The following is a 17,425-nucleotide window of genomic DNA, read 5'->3' as shown; positions in this document are numbered from 1 at the left end:
TTAATCGACTAATTGTTGCAGCTCTGGAGTAAAGGTTAACAAAAAACCCAATAAGACCCACTATTCTGTGTTGGGTGAGATTTAACCTGTGTGCAAACTGCAAATATACGTGGGCCTAACATCCTCCACTAACACGTCCATGTGCTCCGTCTCTCAGATGAGTCTCTCCGAGTGTGTGTCCACCCCGGGCCCAGCTGCTGTACCAGTAAGATGGAGGACAGTTACATGGCAGCTGTTCGGAGTGAGACACAGCAGAAGATGCGATCCTACAGCTTCGAGCTCAAGTATCTGATCACTGGACACACCAGGGCCTACCAAGGTGAGGTAGAAACATTACAGGGGTAAGAAAAGGTTTTAGGAAAACAGTAATTGGAAAAAGCATATTGGAGAATTGAAAGTAACAACAACACTTTGCATATGCTTACGAAATTTAAAAAAGTAAAACTGCCCCAAATTCTTTAGTTTCAGTTCATGAAATATATTATTTTGTAGTTTTTCCTATCTGTCATATCATTGTAAATGATATGCCTTTTTCACATTTTTTACATTTTGCGAAATTGTTAAAAAAGTCAATTGATGATGAAAATAATCTTTATTTGCTGTCCTAATTTGAACTCTATGTTTCATTTGTACTGTGTGAACCATTTTTTTCATGGATTCATTATAATTGACAGTTATAAGAATCTAAATGTGACTTCAATGGCACTGGTGATTTTGATGTTTTAACAGTTCTGTCAAGTGCTGGTAGCCCCCCTGCCATTCTTACTTTGTGTGATCATCATGAAATAGCTAGTTTGTGTCAGGGTGGTGGTGTGAGGCCAGTTTATTTTGTGAGGCGCCACAGTGGCTAGCCAAACAAACAACTGATGTTCGATTGAGTCTTTGAGAGAGCAAACTCTCAGAGGGAGCAGCGGAAAACTTTGTTACAACTCTCTGCTCTCTTTCTCCGTCTGTCTGTCTCTGTCGCTGCAATAATCAGGTTTTGTTCTTGACCAATGAGAGAGCGAGGGATGGAGAATGTTTACATTCAGTGCATATCCGCAGCAAAGTGTTGTTGCTGTGGGCAACAGCCGGTCTCTAACGGCCTGCTTTGAATAGGAGGAAGAATACTCTGCTTGTCCACTTGTCTCTCAACGCTATTCACCAGTCTGTGTGAGCATGTGTGTGTGTGTGTGTGAGATACAGATCGTGTGCATGCATGTGTGTATGTAGGTGTGTGTGTGTGTGTGTGTGTGTGTGTGTAGTGCACACACTATGAGAGGGGTAGGGTTGATGAAACCCAGCAGACAGACATGGCAAACATGTACCTCTCTGTTTTCCTTTTTTCTGTCTCTCTATCTCTTGCCTGATACATCTGAATGCACTCAGGCTCAGTTTCAGCTGCTATTTATGCCCCATGGACAGCTAAACCATCCATGGGTAAAATTAATGGAAAATGCCCATACACAAATGAGGGCTGAACAAGGCCCAAACTACAGCGAGCAAGAAGAGAAAAGTTAAAAATGTGCTGTATGTACTTACATTTTATTCAGGTTGAAGCTCCACAGATTAATGCTTTATGCTAGCAATTAATAAAATGACTATGTGCAGTATGAAAGGGGTCACTCTTTAATAATTGTCAACTTTAATGTGTTTTTAATTTCTGTAATTTTGTACGGTGTCCTTGAGTGCCAAGAAAGACGCCTTTAAATAAAATGTATTATTATTATTATTATAACCAAACCTGCATCTGTCCATGATTACAACATTAGCCTCTTGTAGCCTGTTGTTTTAGTTTTATGGCCAGGACATTTTTTCTTACCAAAAAATCTTAAAAGCAAAAGCATTAAGCTGCAAAATATTTCTTCATAGAAACCAAAACCATTCATCAGGTGGCCAGAAACACAACTGCAATTGAAAGTTAATGTTGCTTTGTATCTACTGGAGGTTACACAATTAGCTATGACAACTTTAAGGTGATATAATATGTCTAGGTATATATATATGTATAGGTTTTCTGTGAGCTAGTTGTGGAGTTATTTTGCCCTTAAAAGGCAAAAAATAACTTATTAATACAGCTTTAATTATATAAATAAAGCAGAATTTCTTAATTCATTAATTAATTAAATTCATTTTGAATGACCCTGGTGTTCTTCAACAGCTGAGCTGAATCTCAAAGGATCCCCTCTCCTAAGCACACTGATTATAACCCACTAGAGAAACTGAGACATGCCCAGAGCGGTTGTAGTCAGGCTCTATTTACACCCTGTGGATTACTTTGGTGTGTGTGTGTGTGTCTGTAGGCTTGCGTGTGTTTCTACTGGCACTGTAAAAGACCTCTGTGCCCTCTCCTCCACGCCGCAGCTGTCATCCAATCACAGAGGCTGAAGAGATAATCACATGACCCCAGAGTAGTTTACCATGTCACTCGATGCTGTTTGTATTTGAGTGGCTATTGCCAGGACATGGGTATGCAAACACATAAAAGTGAGACATTCTCACTACTGACAGATATTTTGCTGCATTTTATCACATCTATTCAGGTTAAAATAGGTATGAATGTACAGAGTTAAAACAAAAACCCATGTTGCTGCAGTGTAAACTCCACTGTATATCTTACATAAGAGACATGTGCATGCTTTTCTAGACCCATAAAATGTTGCATCATATTTATTTATTAGTTATTTAATAAATTGCCTGATAAATTGCTGTCATCTGGAGAGCCAGGTGGCTGCAGCTGTGATAGTGAAGTACAAAGCTATTAGGACACACATATACACACACACAAACATGTACGTTGAATGACAGAGTGACTTGGTGAAAGTCACTCTTCTCTATCCATTACACCCAGTTGTCTGTGCGTGTGTCAGGATGCCACCAGATTGACATCACCCTTTATAGTTGGCAAGTTTCAAACACACACACACACACACACACACACACACACACACACACACACACACACACACACACACACACACACACACCACCACCAGTCTCTGTTTAGGGGATGGTTCAGTCCACTTTGTTAGACCCTGCAGGACATAGGAAACACAGTGGATCATGAGATTAGGCCTCTCATTATCACCTGACTATAGATAACAGGGTAGTGAAAACGAGCTGCAGGATGAATTAAGTTGTGAGCTATTTTGGCTCATACGCAGCAGGATAAAGTCAGCTCAAGGTTAGTGAGACACACGTAACACAGAAAACTAATATATGCACAGATGTATGGGGTATGACATACAGTAGCCTAAGTGTGTCAGTTATACTCCTGTTAAAAAAATAAGGATATACTGTTAATGGGATACATAATACACTGTATATTTGCTGCATGCAAAGTTTATTCAGAGAGACTATATATGTGTGCTTAATACAGTATATTTAACACATGTCAAAGGTTCCTTTCTTGGGCAGCGGACCAGTACTGGGCGTTTGAACATTTGCCATTTGTCGTGCCTCCAACAACAATATACTGATGTCTGAGAGTCTGTCTGTATATTTTAGTAACCACAAGGAAATACAGAAGAAATAAAGTTTTGGTTTCTATTAAGTTTTTATGCTTGCTCACTCTCTTCTTGCGTCTCTCTCTCACTCTTCTCTGTGATTTGGTACTGAGACTTATTTGTGTGTTGGGAGGATACATAGAGAGAGATCATTGCCTGAGCCACAACTTTGTGAACAGTCTGATGGGAGACTTCTTCCAGTGACCATACTGATAGGGTGTGGAGAGGTGACTTAGTTAACACTCATACTTGAATTGCATACTATCAAACTAAACAGAGATGGTGAATATGGTAAACATTTTACCTGCTAAACATCAGCATGTTAGCTTCATTGTTAGCACGCTGATGTTAGCATTTTGCTCAAAGCACCAATGCACCAAAGTACAATTCTTCTATGTACTAAGGATCATTCAGACAAGGACCATCAAAACTAAAATTCAATATGCAAGGTGCCAGCTTTCCAAGTGGATGAATTTGGATTAGCCAAGCATACACTCAGCAGTGTCATAGTTAATTTCCTTAATATGCAGTTTAGTTATAGTTATTATGGATGTCTAACATTATTTTACAATGTACAATAACTAAAAATATCTGTCTTCTCTCTCTCTCTGCAGAGACATTTGAGTCGCTTCTGTCCTTTACATCAAATCTGACCAGTACCCTGTTTGACAACGCCTACTCAAGTCTGGCATCAGAGTGTCGCCCCCTTGTGCTTCAGCTGTTCAGCGACATCAAATACCATCTTTCTGGAGACTCTAATTTCACATTGGACAACACCGTACGTCGTTTCTACAATGACCTCTTCCCATTGGTTTACCGCCGCCTTCTCAACCCTGGGATCGGCCACGCGTCACCTCAGCCCTATTCCTCCCCCTCCAGCAATCACGACGACTGCTTGCGGATGACGCGGCAGGATGTCAGTCCGTTCGGACCCCATCCTCGCCTCCTGGTCAGCACCCTATCCCGTGCACTTGGGGCGGGCCGAGCGTTGAGCCGACTGCTCAGACTGGCTGGAGAGGTCGTGAATGCGACAGAGAAGGCTTTGTTATCCAGAGAGTGTGGGCGGGGGTTAGTGAGGATGCAGTACTGTTCCCACTGTAGAGGGCTGACGCTGATACGGCCCTGTACCGGACTGTGTGTTAACATTATGAGAGGATGTCTGGTAAGTCTTGGTTGTGTGTATCATTGTTAATATGTGTAAGTTATAATGATGTTGTCCATTCTGATTCTGAGAAACAACAATAGATGTTTCTGGCAAGTGAGTGTGAAAACTTTGTACACAAAGGAATAGTTCAAATGTGTGCTTTCCTATCATGACCAAGAGGAGTAGATCAATACCACTCTCATGCCTGCATGTATAACGCCAAAGGCAGGAGGCAATTACCTTAGATTAGCATGAAGAGTGGAAGCAGGGGCCTGGTTCTGTCCAAAGTTACAAATTCACCTATTAGCACCTCTAAATTTAAAAAATGTAAATACTGTATCTCATTTGTTTCATCTGCATACAAACACTTGGATTTTGCTCTAACTATTTATTGGCAGTTTCTTGGTAACGAAATTACCAAAAAAATAAAAATGTTTAACTTCTCATTAAACAAGACACAGTGTGTTAATTAGAGGTGCTTGCATGTGGATAAAGGGAGTCAGGGTAGATGTTTCCTCTGCTTTCTCTCTGAGTTGACTTTAGCTTAATACTTAAGCAGCAGACATGATAATGGTATTGATCTTCCCTTTTGGCAAGGAGGCAAATAAGCATTTTCCCAAAATATCAAACTAAAGACACCTTAAATACATTTTGCACTTAGACCTCCTGTCACTTTAAAAGTAAATATGTTCAGAGATATCTTTGGAATAGGGTTTTGCTCTTATAAATTACCAATAAAAGCTCATCTAATGCATTGCTTTTCACATTGTGTGTGTTGCAGTGTGTGTGTGTGTGTGTGTGTGTGTGTGTGTGTGTGTGTGTGTGTGTGTGTGTGTGTGTGTGTGTGTGTGTGTGTGTGTGTTTGTGTATTGTAGCAGACATTACTTTGGATTCATCACAGGCTTCAGATTATTTGTCCGCCTCTGTCTGGGGAGAAGCAAGTAACAGATTTGTTGTAATGTTTCCATTGCTTACACTGCTGAATCAGTCATTCATAACGTTTTAACTCCAGTAAATTATTTCCATATTAATTTTGCGGCCAACGACTAACATGAGAAATGCCAAGAGAATTGGCAGTGTCTTCACTGCATTTCACTGGGCTGCTTCGAAATTAGCTGGACAGCTTTAAAGGTACCCACAACAGAGAGACTTCTTTACAGCACAAAACTGGGAAAAAAAATGCCACTGCTCATCCTGCTTGAGAGTTTTTGGAAGTGAAGAAAGTGTGAAAGTGCATCTGAAAAACAACTCCCAACATGTTTATCTTCTTCAGTAAAGCAAAGGAGAAAAGAAACCAGGAGGACAAGTAGGAGCAGCCTCTCTGTAACAGGAAGCAACTGGGTTCATGGGAAATGCGATCCTCATATTTACAAATACCATCTCGTTTACAGGAATGTCACACCGCTGTCATGTGATAGATGATGCCAATTGTTTCATTGTTTTTCATTTCCAACCACCTATTAATTTGTCTTTTTAAGGAAAGAAAGGTGTCACAATCACTCTTTCACTTATAGATCGATCCTTAGTTATGCCATATACAGCACATTTGAGCTAATTTACCAACTTTTGGAAAACATTACATTAAAGAAAAAAGGGTTAAAATGACACACTCATAATTTTAATGCAGTCTTTGATTTCAAGTGTGCCAAAATGTCCCATTTTTGGCACCACCAACTTCCAGTCTCACTGGAAGTTCTTCAAAACATGACATTAAAACAAGTAGTCCTTTTTGCTTACATGTTCACCCATGCACATTTTGCTCTCCCTCCAACCCATTTCTAATTTTTTCTCTCCATTCTTTGTTTTTAGGTGGGTGTATCAGAACTTGGCACCCCCTGGGGGAGTTTGGTGGTATTGCTTCAACGGTTAGCCGCTACTTTAGCAACCAGCAGCAACCACAACAGCATGGAACTCGCTCTGTTGGCGGTCCGAAACCATGTGAATGACGCTATACTGCACGCTCAGCTGCACGGGCCACGCATCACTGCGACAGTAAGCAGAGTGGATGAAAGAACGGAGGGGAGGATGGAACTATAGACAGCATAGATGTGTGAAGAGATGATACTAGTTGCATTGTATTATTGAGGAGAAAATCCATTAAAAGTTGTTTGTTATACACTCACAGATACAGAAATGAAGATAGCATTTTTGGACTTGATGCCAGTCCTCTAAACATTTTGAAAACTGTTTAAATTTTGAATTGAATGAATGCACCACTGTTCAAAACTAAATCAGGATCAGTAACAGATTGTTTAACTATCCTTACTCATATACCCCAATAATAAAGTCATTTGAATTTTGGACACAGACTGAGGAAGGCCGTGGGTTTCTTTCAGTTTGGCAGTTGGATCCCCTCACAAAAGCCTTGTACCTAGATGGTCTAAAAACAGACTCATTCTTCAGAGAATCTGGGGTTCCCCTCAGTCTGTGTGTGTGCGTTAATGCGTATGTATGTGAGTGTGAATACAGATCCAGCGCCAGACAAAGGCCCTGGTTGGCGGGACAACCAATACCCAGAATGCAGCTTGGTTCTGAGTGATGAGAAAGTTTCTGTGGCTAATCTCTGGACAAACAGACGACACACAAACACATGCATGCATGCACACACTGTTGGAGGAAGAAATAGAGTAGCCGTCCAACCTTTGAGAGAACACTGTGGACTTAGTAGAGTAGATTCCTGAGAAGTAAACAAACACACACAAGCATAATCACACTGATAATTGCGACTAATAAGAACATACCACTTCATTCAATGTTTGATCAAGCTTTTTATTCATGAGACATACCACCAAAAGCTAACATCAGACCTTTTGACAGTTTGTATGTGCTGTGTACAGCATTTCAGGGACAGCAGATCCTTACAACACACCCTTTTGATACAACAGTAGTTTCTTTGAACAAATAAGACCATTGTGGGGAAAATTTAAAGCTACTGGCCTCTGTCATGCATTTTTCTCCACTGTGTTGGGTGGTTTTGAGAGGAATTTGGCATCCTTGCTGCACTAAAGAACACTGCTCAAAAAAGAAACTGTTTTTACTGTGCAGATTGTACAGAACACAAATCCAGTTTCATTATTTTAACAATGTAACTTTAACTGTATGGTAGTTTAGATTAAAATGCAATTATAATATTATGGAAATTTATCAGACTTTTTGTGTCATTTTACAAAACACTAACTACTCAATTTAATATAAAAATTAAAATCCAGATTAGGATATCTAAAAGGAAAAAGCCGGAGAGTCTAGTTGTCTTTGACTTGCCAGATCAGTCACAACAACCAATAAACTTCTAGATATGAAAGGCCAACTTCACAGGAAGCTCCTCCCACCAACCTGAGGCAGTTGCAAAACTCAGGGAATTTGAGATAGCTGAAGGGTTAAACATGAAGCTTCTGTTCCCCTTAATTATATACAACACCTAACTTCATACATTTAATAGTGCAAACCAATATCAAACTTTAAATCAGTTGAAATGAGCACATTTGGAACATGGTGAGTAGTTACCGTGAAGGGATATTACCCTCATCTGATTAGACAGTAGGGGTATGTCAGAATAAAAAGTTGCAAACCAAAAACAGGAGCACCATCAGCCCTCCAATCATTACCCTCCATGCTGTCTCCTCCTCAGGTAGAGAAGGTGTGCGGACCCCAGGGTGCCGGTCCCATGATGATGAGTATACATCCCACCTCCACGCATGTTCCAACATCTGTGACGTCATCAAGCTCAGAGCGGTTATCCATGACTTCACTACCCTCAGTGGGCCCTACTGTTCATCAACGCCTGCAGCCACAATCCCGCAGGTGAGTCATATACATGTGTTTAAAGTATATTTTCTTGACAAAGGTGAGAATATTTAGGGACATTTAGGGTTAGAATTTAGCTTTAGTAGGTGAATTATCGGTGAACAGGGAGAATGAATAGGCAAGATGTGATTTAGGCAGAGAGCATGTCCTTGGATCAACATCCAACATTGTGTTCCTGGACCAACATTGCGATCAACCAATCACAGCCATTGACATCATCAGTGTGCTGTTCCTGTGCTTCTTTCAAAGTAATTTTGTGCTTCTTCAGAGTAAAGCTTTCTAAATTGAAGTTGGAAGGCCAAATGTATCCCTATTTTTGCTTTGGTCAGCATAATTAATCAATAAAATGAACATGATAGGTTTTTCCAGAAACAATTAAGGATGTGAACAAATTTTGGTTTTGGCTAGTTGAACCATACTTATTCAAGTGAACGACATGTTTGCTTTTTTCATAGGCCCCGCTGACAATAACAAAAATATACCTTATATCATAATGTGAGATGTTGATCCAGAAACGAGTCCTACTTGTCTAAATCACTTTGTGAAGTTGAACAGAGGCTCTTTTTACCTTCAGTCATAGCAGTGTAAAATTAAATAAAAAATGTTTTCTGTTTGTTTGCGTGTCTCCCACCAGGTCCTTCCCCCTCAAAGGTTCTAGAGGTGACAAGAGTCGAAGCCTGAAAAAACTGTCAAGGTAAATTAATCTCCATGAATTAGCAAGGCAGTATTAAGTACAAAAATACAGAAATCTAATCATGTGTGCTCATGTTTTTTACAATGGTCATTTACTCTGGACTTTGGTTGTGTATTGTACACATTTAGAAAAACATCTGTGGGAATGATTCACAGCAAATATTAGGCCTATAAAGGGATATAAAGTGTAATGCAACTGCCTCTACTAGTCCTGGTAGTTGAATAACTGAATAAACAAACAATTGAATAATACAATTCTTTCATTGTTTTAAGTGTTATTTTTCCTAAAGAATACAGTCATTGTGTTAAGGTGTGAAAGATAAAATCAAATATAGGATCTTTTTCTGTCTGTCTTTCAGGGAGTTTGAGGGCTCCATTCAGCGGTACCAGTGGTTTTTCTCAGAGCTACCAGAGATGCTTTGTGAAAGTGAGATGGAGGTTGAGCAGCACACATGCTGGAGTGGCCAAGATGTCGTGGAGAGGTGTGTCATACATTACTTTGTCAAAAAGATTTTCATTAGGCATGTAGAGCAGTACCCCTGACACAGTATGTGGTCCAGTATGGAGGCCAGTGAGTCAACCGTTTCTGGCATGATTCCTATTAAGTTCCGCATTGGATGAATGCTGATAATTCAACACCAACAGAGGTGTGATTTTGTCAGCAACATTTAACCTGTAGTCACTGTTTTTATTTCAGACCCAGTGCACTGGGATACAGAGCTAAAACAACATTGCTTTGAACACTGCATTACTGTAAATGCATATACAAGTGAGACAGAGAGAGAATGATGTAAAAATATCAGGTTTGGTCTATCAGACCTGTCAGGCTTAAGCTAAAATTTCAGGCCTGTGCTGCACGTAAAAAGTACAATGTGTTGGGCATCTAGCAGTGAGGCTGCAGATTGCAACAAACTGAATACCCACCTCCTTTCCTTTGACTTCCAAGCTTGTATGAGAACCTAGAGCCAGTGTTTGGTTTGTCTGTTCAGGGTTACTGTAGAAACATGGTGGTCCAACATGGTGGCCTCTGTAGAAGAGGACCTCCTCCCTATGTAGATATAATGGGCTCATTTTAAGGTAAAGAAAACACAATGATTCGTATTCACGTGATTGTACACTAATGCAAAACATACTTGAGTGAATATTATATTGTATGTCCGCCAAGTACGTTCTGGTACATGCCACTAAATTCTTTGTTGTTTCATTGTTCATTCCTTGTTAACCGACTGGACTGCTGTTCATTAACATTCCTCTCCGCCGCTGTTGCCCAGATGCTGCAGTATATTGCAGCAATGTTGATGTACAGTAGGAGTTACAGTATATTTATTCCAATACACTTCAGCACCCAGCCACCATTCTGTACTAAATGACAGTCCAGTGGGTGCATCAGAAAGATGTTACATGCTTTCTTGGCTTTAATATCAACTCAACTCAACTTTCATTCATCAAATCAAGTTTGTTACTTAAGATAAATCTGAAATCATTGTAAAATCTCCCCAAGTGCCACTGAGAAAGTTTGTCATCGATCCAGAGGGTTGGTGTTATATTATTTTGATATTTATTTGAAAAGGATCTTTATGAGCATCAAATGATGGAAATATGTGCTTCAGTCAGATAGTCATCCATGCAACTATGTAGTCTGATGTCTGTGTCGCACCAGAGCCAGATGAACGTCAAGTGTGTGTGCCTGTGTGTTAATGTGTGTGTGTGTATGTGTGTGTGTGTGTGTGTGTGCGTGTGTGTGTGTGTGTGTGTGTGTGTGTGTGTGTGTGTGTGTGTGTGTGTGTGTGTGTGTGTGTGTGTGTGTGTGTGTGTGTGTGTGTGTGGCTCCTAATAGTTGGTCAGGGTGTGTGTGTGTGTGTGTGTGGGCTGGGGGTTGACAGGGTTGTGAAGGTTAGAGAGTTCATTTCCAGAGTCTTTCTCATGGTGATTACATTGGCAGCTTTAACTGGTAACAAGACAAATGGGCAAACACACACTTACAAGTACCAACACACACACACACACACACACACACACACACACACACACACACACACACTAATACACACGCACACACATAAACACACTCCAACACACACATACTAACATGCATCCTGCAATCCACACTGAATATGGAATTATTGTGTTCATCTGACATCTCACAGCACACAGACATTCTGCACACAATGTTTATTTCATGTCTTTCCGTCCAAGGAAAAGGGTCCCCCCTCCGCTGCTCTTCCTGAAGTGTTTTCCACTTTTTATTCAGTTAAAATGTTTTTGGGAAGAGTTTTTACTTATCCAAATCAAGTGTGTAAGGATAGAGGATATCGTATGCTGAACAGATTGTAAAGCCCCTTCAGGCAGATTATGATTTGTGGTATTGGAGCTACAGATACAATTGACGTCACTTCACACACACACACACACACACACACACACACACACACACACACACACACACACACACACACACACACACACACACACACACACACACACACACACACACACACACACACACACACACACACTGTTCATCTCAGTAGGGAATGGTTTGCTGTGATGGAGAAGGTTTTCCATTAATGGTCTATCAACCATATGAAGCAGGCCATGAAGCCTTGCAAGGACATCCGACACACACACACACGCACACACAAACTCACATTGCTTTATCACCATCAGCGATGACGTGAAGGCCAGTAAACCTGATATTTAATAGCACTGCCATTTCTGTGCTTCTGCTGATATTTAAAGGAAACTGTAGCAGGACTTTTACTATCAAAATCATTTCCTTCATACAGTTTGAAGGATCAATTCAAAATATTTTTAAATCATCATATATAGATGTCCTAATATGAACCAATACAATAATGTTTGATATTTGACTTCGATAGTCTAACAAACAACATATATTACGTTAAAAGAGAAATCTGAACGAGACTAGAAGTTAAATATTCAGGACTTCTGACTATCATCATCTATCAAGCTTGTTTTAGGGAAGGCTTTACTTAGAGGGCTAGTGGCCTGTGTTGGAGAGAAGCCAGCCTGTGCCTCTCTGACCTCTTTACATCTTCCTCTCTCTTCCATCCATCCATCCACCCATTCATTCATTTATTCTGCTGTCCATTCATCTCCCCATCCTTCTATTCAGACCTCCATTCATCTCCTCCGCCCTCTGACCCACTTCACTTACAAATGTCTGTGTTTTGTGAGAGTGTATAGTGGGAGAAAGTGTGAGAAACGGCAGACGGACAGATTGATGTGAGAGTCTGAGAGGGGATGAGGGAAGAGAGCAGATTATTAGCTTGTCTATTTTCAAGGTTACAAGCTAGCATAAAGATGAAGACAGTTACACCCATGTCAAGCGAACAAGAGTCACAACACAGGAGGAGTGGGTGTAATTTCTCAGACAGTGGCCAAAATAAGCCTTGCAACAATGTAGTCAAAGCATTTTATCACTATTTTTATATTTTAGGCTTAATGACATCTTAAATAGGATCTTGTAGAAATGTTTCATTTGTGTAAACTCAGTCCAAAACAACAAATTAAAGAAATATTTCAAAATTAATCAACACTACATGCAGCCAAGTAAGCATTTCTTATTGCATAAAAATAAAAATGTAAAAGTGTAAAAAAAAAACCCAAAAAAACAAAAAGAGGAAGGCAGTCCACCCATTTCATTTGGGAATATATACAATATAAAAATTCAAGTTGTTACATGCAAATTAAGTAACAAAGTGTCAAAATACATTTATATACAATACGTATCTTTGAAAACTTTCTCTCAGTTCAGATGCATAAACACAGTGAGCTAATGGCTGAGCCCATCTGACAGCAGACTGTCCTCCAATCGCTCCCGGCCAATCGACCTACACACAGACACACCTATGCAGGTGGGGACACTTACATACACAGAGACAACAGTGGGTCATAACAAAATACTCGATCAGATGTAATTGTTAGGACAATACCCTTCAAAATTACATAATGTGGGAGTTACAATGCTTTTATTTCACTGGCAGGAATATAAAATCCCAATATAGTCAAATAAGCCCATGTTTGAGTCAAAGTGACTAATTTTCTAATGTGCAGAGCCAAACCAACAATCAAGTGATAATACTATATGTATGTGTGTGTGTGTGTGTGTGTGTGTGTGTGTGTGTGTGTGTGTGTGTGTGTGTGTGTGTGTGTGTGTCCAAAGCCTGATATATTATTTCTCATTGTTAATAGTATCAATTAATTGTTGGTTTGGCTCTGAACATGAGATTTGTCAACTATAGGAAAAATGTAGAAAATCGCCAGCTTTATCCATCAAAGGATAAGTGCAAGATATGTTACTGGCAGTAAGATAGGACAACACACTTCAAATAAACACTTAACACATGAGCCAGACATCACCATCCTTACCACTGTATGTGTTTTTTCCATCACAACACATACAGAAAGCAGCTGTGAGAAAGAAAATGTAATCCTAATTTGATATATCAGCTCTACATAAAATATACTAAGGCCTTTACATTGTATCATGAGATTTAAAGTTACATCTGCACTGAGCAGCTTCCTATCCATCCTTTCTTGCTTTATGTTACATGGTTAATATACATCTGCCATTTTCTTCAAATATAGCAGTGTCATAAAGTATTGATAGCTGATGACTGTGCTGGAATTTTTATAATTGTTTAAGTGTTTAGTCGTGTGTTTTGCAGCTGTACTGACTGATTAAACTTACCGGTAACTGTTACAGTAGTGTAGCCAATCTGAACTGTAGTAGTCAATTGCCACCAGAAGAGGGAAGCATCTTATCACTTATCCCAAGTAAAAAGATATTAACTCTGCTACCACCACTATAGACATGCCACACCCAATGTTTTGAGGTGTTGTGCGATATAATCCATTCAAATCTGTTTTACACCAGCCATTACTGCTTCATAGAGTCGTGGGAAATGGTGTTAAAAGCAGAGTGAGATTATTATCCAGACGGTGTGAGGAGGACTGTGATATGTACAATTAGAGAACGTGAGACTAAGAGCACTTTTTTCAAACCCAGCCAAACCACAGCCTATCACTTGCACATCTGGTGTAAGAGTACAGGTATCAGCCTCAGGTGTCAGTGGAGTTTGTGTGTGTGTGTGTGTGTGTGTGTGTGTGTGTGTGTGTGTGTGTGTGTGTGTGTGTGTGTGTGTGTGTGTGTGTGTGTGTGTGAGAGAGAGAGAGAGAAAGAGGAAGAGAGAGTACTATGTAAATGATTTGTAGGAATGCAGCTACATTTACAATTGAGGTTGTGACTCTTATAATTACACTTCTCCCTCAGATCAGATCACTATCTCAGGTAATTTAATTTTCACTGCATTTGTAAAAGCGTGCCTGTGTGTGTGTGTGTGTGTGTGTGTTCTGTGCACGTTATAGAGGCTTTAAATGATTGCTACAGGGATGTGACAGAAGAATGGATCTCTGTGTGTGTTACCGTTAGCAACCCCGCAGTAACTGAGGGCAACAGCGGAGCACCATTGTCGTTACGGTGCTGGTGAATAAGGTCTGTCGTTCACCAGATCTTATTAAGTGTCACTCACCGTCACACCTCAGTTTGCCATCTGCAGGGCCGGTCTTAGTAGATGCTAGATGCCTAGATTCTTTTGAAACAAAGACACAACTACTACCTACAACTTTTCACAACGTAATTTAAAGTTGCAATACACGACATTCAGACACTAGATGTCGCACAATAGCAGCAGCGTCTTAGACCAAAATAAATATGTGCATTGTTCAAGAAAAGAAGGCGGCCCTTGAGGAGACACTCAGATCAAATTGTCAAACTAGCAGTGCTGATCAAATATGGATCAATATTCTGTTGCTAGTCTGTGTTGCATTGCCTAATTATCACCTCATATGTTTCTAAATACATAGTTTAGTGTGACGCGACTGCCATATTGGACACGGATGCATAGGAGGGACTCACATACACTAACATGCATGCGTGGCTGGACCAGCTTAATTCTCTGCTCCAGTTGTCATTAGTTCAATTACAGGTTGCATATCATTTATTGCAACTTTAAAACCAAAATACATAAGTACTCTGGGCAGGCACCATGAAGGACGCCAATGCATTCGATAGAGGCACCGGGAGAATGTTAAACTCAGCTTGTTCTGGCGCATAGTGAAATTGGCTTGTTATATCATCATCAATTTTTGAGCTTGTTTTGACTGTGATGATCGTTCACTGATGAATACTTTTTTTCCCGATGCAGTTTTGGTAGCTGTTTATGTTGCCTATTCCAAGTGTCATCCCAGCCGTCTGTAACATTATCACCATGGTGTCAAACAGACAGGCCGGCCCAACAGTCTGTAATCTGGCCAATAGCTCATTCACAGCATTGAAAGTTTCCAGTACATTAGCAAAACAGTAGGTACAAAGTGGATTTTACAAGTAGCGGTTTTGATCTAAGTTGATCTTTATTAGGGCAAAATGTTTTGAAGTAAAATATTTTTTGAGGGAGTGTGTAGGCCTTAGTCTTTTTCTATTGTTACTTTTTGAATAACCTTGCACCTACATGATGTGCTTATAATTGTAACCCTTAAATTACAAGTTACTGAACAGAAATGATTTGGCCTCAGTGATCTTTGCATATACCCATGTTTATCAACCCAGCCATGTGAGATTTATTTTCTATAAAAGATGACAAATTAATGAAAGAGCTGAAAGATCTGATGTGTGTGTGAGTCTAATCAATGACACTGACATCCACTGCAATTCTGCTTGAACTTTCATGTTAATTGAACTTACTGAATACTGAAAAAACAGTCAAATTAAAGCAAATAAAGCCAGCACCTTTTCATCTCAAGCCTCAGTATATTTGATGGCTGTCTAGCATTAAGTCAGACTGATATCTCTTCACCATTCAGCAGACAAGCTGCTGCCGCTGGCAGTGTGTTTTAATAATGTCTCCTCTTCAAGAGTTGATAAGTGAGAACAATATGGACCCTTACCTTTTCATTATATTGCATCGATCCTGAGTGTTGTTCAAAAATAATTGATCTTTCCTTTACATCTTACAAAGTCAAAATCATGGAAATTGACTCATATAACTGTAATAATTATTGTCAGCATTTCAGGTTGTCCTTCCTGTCACTTATCAGGTAATGACTAATCAATAATCATCTGAAGGCATTCTCTTTGCAGCACTCCACATCAATTTGCTTTTAGAGCCAATCTCAGCCCCATCTCAGTTGTTGTTAACCTTTTAGTTTTTCATGATTTAGTCAATAGTTAAACAATAAAAAAATGTTGTTCCCGTAAGTTCATACAGTCCATTTATTTAATCTAACTGTTGATTTATCACAAGGTTTATTCTCTGTTGTCTTCGGATGGGATGCTCCAAATAATTAAAAACAATGCAGTAAATTTAATAAAACTCAACTTAAGTCTCCAAGAACTGGGCAAAACAATTGTCTGTGTTGTTAATGACTTCTTACATAGCCAGAGACTTCTTGTAGCGCCTACCATAATTTAGCTCGGACAGAAGATGTGAAGGTTCCTCTGATATACAGAGCCCTCTGTTCCCATATAGCCCCCAACAGGCTCTGTGGCCTTTTAATTAGGTTACTGGCTATATTGATAGCCCTCGCCAATGTGCCCATGTATTTATATACCATGATACTGCATAACAGAACATTTGTATAATTTGCTACCTTACACTAAAACTACTACATTTTGAGCTGTTAAACAGCATATTTCTACTCAAAGTTGTCTACTATTTCCACTTGCAAACCATTGATTATGACATGCTGAGTGGCAAATAATCAATTATTATGTTTTACTATAATTAAGCTTGAGTGCACTCTGCCTTGAAACAAAAGGCCAGTAAAGGCCATATCATCTGTTTATTTGCATAAACCATGTTTATTTGTGTATTTTCTCATCCATATTATAAAACCAGTGCAAACTTCAAGAACATGTAGTTTCTGCAATAAATACTTAGTTGTAGTATTAAAAGCTTCGATTAATATGAAGTTGTCTTTTTCATCCTTGATTGTCAAATAAATCGTTATGCAGATGATACAGTTTTATACAGTGTTGCTTATTGCACTCAATTAACTATAAATTACAACTCTTCTTAAATGCACAATTAAGACTAAGAGTTTTGTATTGCATATCTCCTCTGCAACCAGTTTTACATATATTCACCTTGGTATCTGTTTTAATAAGAAATGTTCATTTAAATATCACACAGAAAGCGTTATGCAACAATAGTCTGGCTTCTTTCCCCTTTTGTTGTGGAAAAAGCATTGTTGAAGTTATTTTCCTCTCACTTCCAGT

The 17,425-nt window shown here is 39.5% G+C and overlaps 1 protein-coding gene across 1 annotated transcript in view; it reads left to right on the top strand.

The window, feature by feature from the left end:
- The window catches only part of LOC133984775 (glypican-5-like), a 55,274-nt gene that overhangs the window by 3,015 nt on the left and 34,834 nt on the right, over window positions 1–17,425 (top strand). Inside the window, exons 2-7 of the mRNA XM_062424247.1 lie at window positions 158–319; window positions 4,100–4,647; window positions 6,439–6,621; window positions 8,258–8,430; window positions 9,068–9,127; window positions 9,486–9,608. Coding sequence (XP_062280231.1) covers window positions 158–319; window positions 4,100–4,647; window positions 6,439–6,621; window positions 8,258–8,430; window positions 9,068–9,127; window positions 9,486–9,608 — 1,249 coding nt within the window. The remainder of the gene's footprint in view (window positions 1–157; window positions 320–4,099; window positions 4,648–6,438; window positions 6,622–8,257; window positions 8,431–9,067; window positions 9,128–9,485; window positions 9,609–17,425) is intronic.

The sequence above is a fragment of the Scomber scombrus genome, chromosome 8, assembly GCF_963691925.1.
Source record: "Scomber scombrus chromosome 8, fScoSco1.1, whole genome shotgun sequence".
Taxonomy (NCBI): Eukaryota; Metazoa; Chordata; class Actinopteri; order Scombriformes; family Scombridae; genus Scomber; species Scomber scombrus.
Note: the sequence above shows the minus strand (reverse complement) of the source record. Positions and strands in the feature narration are given on the sequence as shown.